Here is a 4,436-nt window from a genome sequence, read left to right on the forward strand (position 1 = left end):
GCTGCCCTCCTCGCCGCTCTCCTCCTCGCCCTCCTCCTCTCCGCCTTCGCCAGCCGCCCCCTCTCCCCCCTCCTCCTCCCTCCGCGCCGCCACCACCGCCTGCCAGCAGCCATTCTTCTCCACGTGCGCCGTCGCCTCCGCCCCTCCGCCGCGCTCGAGCGCCTGCAGCAGGCGCCCTTCGGCGTCCTCTCCGGCGGTGCTGCCCTCGGCGGCCCTCCCCCCGCCGCCGGCCCCGCTGCGCCGCACGACGGCCGCACACGGGTTGAGCTCGCGCAGCATCGCCTAACCTCGGCCAATCTCGGCTGATCTCGGCTGCGAGGTGTCTCGGCTGTACACGTCTCGGCTGGGAGATCGGCTCCGTGTCGGCTGCGTCTCGGCTGTCTCTCGGCGGTCTCTCGGCCGCCTCTCGGCTGCATCTCGGCTGCATATCGCCTCGAGCATCCAGCACGTGTCTGCAGACTAACCTCGGCCAATCTCGGCTCATTTCGGCTATTCTCGCCTCGAGCATCTCCAGCTCGTCCGCGTCTGCAGCCTCGGAGTGGCTGAGCGCAATCACATCGGCGCTCTCGACACACTCCGCCAGAATTTCGCACGGCTTCTTGTCCGAGAGGTGGGCGCGGAGGTCCTTCTTGCCAGCCTCGCGCACCTTCTCCGGCAGCGCGTCAACCGATTCCCACTCGTCGAGGAAGCTCCTCGCATCGATCACACACAGCAGCTTGGGTGCGGCGCGGCCGCCGCTCGTCGTCGCCGCCGCGATGCGCGAGGGCTGCGCCAGGTCGTGCGCGAGGACGACGACGTTGCCGAGACCGTGCGGCAGCTTCGGCGTCTCCCCGTTGTACTCGATCACCTCCTTCGTTGACAGAGCCCGCTTCGCCGCTGGATCGCCGACCAGCACTGTCGCAGACCTGAGCTCCTTGAGGAGGGCTCGAGCGACCGCGAGCTTGCCGCCAGCGTAAAGACCGCTGACGATGCAGGTGATGGGATGCTTGCTGTCGAGCTTACGCTTTCCCATGGACGAGGAGCGCGGAGTGTGATGACGAGGAGCGCGGAAGGCTACACGACGCGCTGGGGGTGAGGAGCGTGGAGTCGCCTGTTCTGTTCGCAAGTGCTGATGGAAGTCCGTTTTTCTATTTTTCGGCAAACAAAGTCAGTTCTTCACATGGACCCTCGTCGGGGAGCTGCGGCCTGCGGCCTCTCTCTCGAGATTCCCTCGGCGGCGGAGCAGTGCGAGCCGGTGCGCGACATCGAGGGGGGTGTCTCGCCTGCAGGGAGGCTCCGAGAAGGCTCAGGGGAACGGCGGGCACCGGTAGGTGTGCGCCGCTCGTGGCAAGAGAGCAGCGAGACCGTGGCGGCGTTGGAGGGGCCCTCGTCGTTAGTGCCCGCGGCGCGCCTGCTCACGGCGGCGGAGGGATGCGTGCGGAGAGGCGTGTGGAGACAAGAGCACGAGGGCGATCTCGGCTATGCCTCGGCTGCGTCTCGGCTTCACATCGACTAGATGCCGATCTCGGCTAGATCTCGCCCCAGCTGAAGGAGGGCGCGCGAAACGTCGAGGCGAGGGAGGGCTCCTGGGGCGGCGGTGAGGTGCGGTAACCGGTGAGGTTTTGGGCGCGGTGGAATCACTGAGCGCATGATGAACGACAACTGCGTCCTGCGCTCTGTGATCCCTATCTCCATCTAGGCCCACTTGCGCCTCCGACGGGGAGGAGGCAGGAAGTCCCCTCCTCTCCGACCACTCGCGCCCCCCCACCGCCACGCCGGCCGAGTGCTGCTGCAGCGTGAAGTCGCGCAGCACCGCACTGGTCAAACTATTAGCCTCATAATGAGGAAAAGGCTAATAGCGATTTCAAATAGTGCTACTATTAGCTCAGAGGGGCTAATAGTGCAATTATTAGGTGTGCTAATAGCCGATGTCCTAATAATGGACCCTCATAATGCGCACTTAGCGATTTCGCGATTCATGCCGCATGCTTCACGGCGCGCCCCGGCCTAATAGCTGGGCCTCATAGCGACATGCCGGCCACGGAGCTCGTCGCGCCCATGCCGCCATCGGCGCCCGCTGACCATCTGGCGTGCAGCGAGAAACCCTCTGCGAGCTGGCGCCAGCGTGGTGGTTTGGCGGCGTGCGGCGCAGCGCTGGTCTTCTTGGCGTCCATCCACGGTGATCGCGGAGGATCCGGCGAGAAGCCTTGCGCTGCCATCGGTCAAGGCGCAGCTGGACGAGACGATGCGAGAGGAAGGCCGGCGGCTTTTCGAAGCGCAGCACGCCCTGCGGCGCCCGGCGCGCTGATGCCGACCACTGCAGGGTTTGTTGTCGACGAGGACTGCATGTGTTTTTCTTGTTTGACTTGGCGATTTGAGAGTCGCGCACAGCACACACTGGGTGTGCTCCTCGCTCGCTCCCCGCTCGCCTCGGTGACCTGTCGCCCACCAGCGCGCGGCGACCGCGCGCACACCACCAGCGCGCGGCGACCGCGCACACCGCGCCCGCCGGCTCTCCGCCCTCCTCACCACCCGTCGGCGCTGTCCGCAGGCATGTGAGGCGGAACGGCGACCGCACAGCGCGCGCGGGTGTGGAGAACGTGATCAACCGCCGGGCTTCGGCCCCTCGCCGGCGCAGCGCCGGCGAGGTCCTGGGTCATCCCCGGGCGGCGGTCCGGGCGGCAGCAGATCTCTGCGCCGCCCGCATCCTGTTCGTGATCAGGGCGTGCGCAGTTTGAAATTGCAAGGTCCGAGCGCGCGCCCGCGCCCGCCGCGCCCCGCACGCAGCCACATCCTGCGTTCTGCGGCGGCAGCGGCCTTATCTCTCTCTCTCCCTGCTCTCCCAAGCCGTGCGCACCGTCGCCGCGCGCGCGCGCCGCCGCAAGCTGCCGGGCTGACGCTCGTCCCCGTGCCCCTGTTGCGCAGGCAACACCCGCGCTCGTGCGGACCGCACGACCAGCTTCCTGCTCGCGCCGCCCTCGCTGTGGCCCGGCGTCTCCGCCGGCGGCTGGTGCGTCAAGGTGATGAAGAGCACCACCAAGCCTGACGTCACCACGGTCAAGTTCAACGACTCCACGGTGACCTTCTCGTTCGCCGTGGTTGCCTCATGGAAGCCCGTCTCCTAGAGAGTCGGCGCCATCGCTCTTGCCGCGCCGCGCGTAGTGCGCGTCGCGCGGGTACCGCACTATTAGGGCACTATTAGGGCCACTATTAGGCTCTCATAGTGCCCTAATAGCGCCCTAATAGTCGCTATTAGCCCATCTCATAGTGGTGTTCTAATAGCTCCAGACGTTATGAAGCTCAGCTATTAGCTCCTCTGAGCTAATAGTAGCACTATTTGAAATCGCTATTAGCCTTTTCCTCATTATGAGGCTAATAGTTTGACCAGTGCGTCGGCGAGAGCTGGCTCAAATCGACGACAGCGCCGGAGTTGGTTCTCCGGATGGCGGGTGGTCCGGCGCGGGCAGCGTCTGCCTCGACGGTGATCCGGCGAGAGGTCTGGTGGAGAGACGGAGAATGAGAGGCTTGGTTGATGGAGGAGGGGGGTTAAGAAGCACGGCATGCGCCTGCTCGAGCACGCCCGCTGCGAGCCTCGCCTCGCCCTCCTCGACGAGCTGCTGGCCATGGCACTAACACAGGTACACCACGGGAGCCGCCTAAGCGACTCCTGTTCTTCTCTCTCTCGCTCCTCTGCCCGTGCCTTGGTGTTATTCGTTGTTTCGCACCCATGTCTGGATGGCGATCGAAGCTGCCTTCCCCACTACCTGCAGTTCCCTCGTCACCTCCCCTGCGAGCTTCCCTCTCTCCGCACTACACAATTCTTTTTAGGGTCAGGCTTGGACGGCGACGAGAAGGGCGATCGCTCGCTACTCCTCGTTCCACAAGCGCGATGTTTGGTCAACCGCAGCAGCAGCCCAAGCCCCCGTACGCGCCCGGTGGCCCGCCGGGATACGGCGGCGCCACGCCCTACCAAGCTTATCAGGCCGACCCGGAGGCAGGCTGGCCACAGCCGCCAGTGGACGGGGAGTGGGCGCCCAACCCCTGCGCCAATTTGCCGCCGGCCGTCCGACTGGCGTTTATGCGCAAGGTGTTTGCCATCTTGACGGTCCAGCTTGCCGTCACTGCCGCGTCTGCAAGCTTCATCATGCTCCACCCGGACGCCCGCCACTTTGTGCTCACGAACCACGCGGTGACGCTTGCCGCGATCTTTGCTCCGCTCGGCTTCATCGTTGCCCTCTCTTGCTACCAGCACCGCCACCCGCACAACCTCCTCCTCCTCGGCGGCTTTACGCTCTGCATGTCGTACTCGGTGGGAGTCGTCTGCGCCGCCACCTACGCCGCCGGCCTCGGTGCGATCGTGTGGCAGGCGCTGCTGATCGCGGCCGTCGTGTTCCTCGCCCTCACCAACTTTATGCTCCTCTACAAGCACGACTTTTCAAACCACGGCGTCCTGCTGG

The 4,436-nt window shown here is 65.5% G+C and overlaps 3 protein-coding genes across 3 annotated transcripts in view; 2 read left to right on the plus strand and 1 right to left on the minus strand.

Annotated features, from left to right (window-relative positions):
* The window catches only part of EMIHUDRAFT_460544 (hypothetical protein), a gene marked incomplete at its 5' end in the record, with an annotated part of 2,720 nt that extends 1,708 nt beyond the window's left edge, over nt 1-1,012 (minus strand). The window contains one exon of the mRNA XM_005788709.1: nt 594-1,012. Within this exon, the coding sequence (XP_005788766.1) occupies nt 594-1,012 (419 nt within the window). The remainder of the gene's footprint in view (nt 1-593) is intronic.
* Nucleotides 1,013-1,138: 126 nt separating this feature from the next.
* EMIHUDRAFT_447022 (hypothetical protein) lies at nt 1,139-3,480 on the plus strand. Its single transcript, XM_005788710.1, has 4 exons — nt 1,139-1,262; nt 1,319-1,390; nt 1,520-1,793; nt 3,371-3,480. Exons 1-3 carry the CDS (start codon nt 1,160-1,162, stop codon nt 1,588-1,590), a joined length of 246 nt encoding a protein of 81 aa, XP_005788767.1. The 5' UTR covers nt 1,139-1,159; the 3' UTR covers nt 1,591-1,793; nt 3,371-3,480.
* Nucleotides 3,481-4,036: 556 nt separating this feature from the next.
* On the plus strand, nt 4,037-4,312 carry EMIHUDRAFT_60322 (hypothetical protein; the record flags this gene model as incomplete). The annotated part of the gene is made up of 1 exon (XM_005788711.1): nt 4,037-4,312. A coding segment is annotated over one exon (276 nt), but the record flags the coding sequence as incomplete, so codon positions are not given.
* Between the last annotated feature and the right edge of the window lie 124 nt (nt 4,313-4,436).

This window comes from Emiliania huxleyi, assembly GCF_000372725.1.
Source record: "Emiliania huxleyi CCMP1516 chromosome Unknown EMIHUscaffold_1325, whole genome shotgun sequence".
NCBI lineage: Eukaryota > Haptophyta > Isochrysidales > Noelaerhabdaceae > Emiliania > Emiliania huxleyi.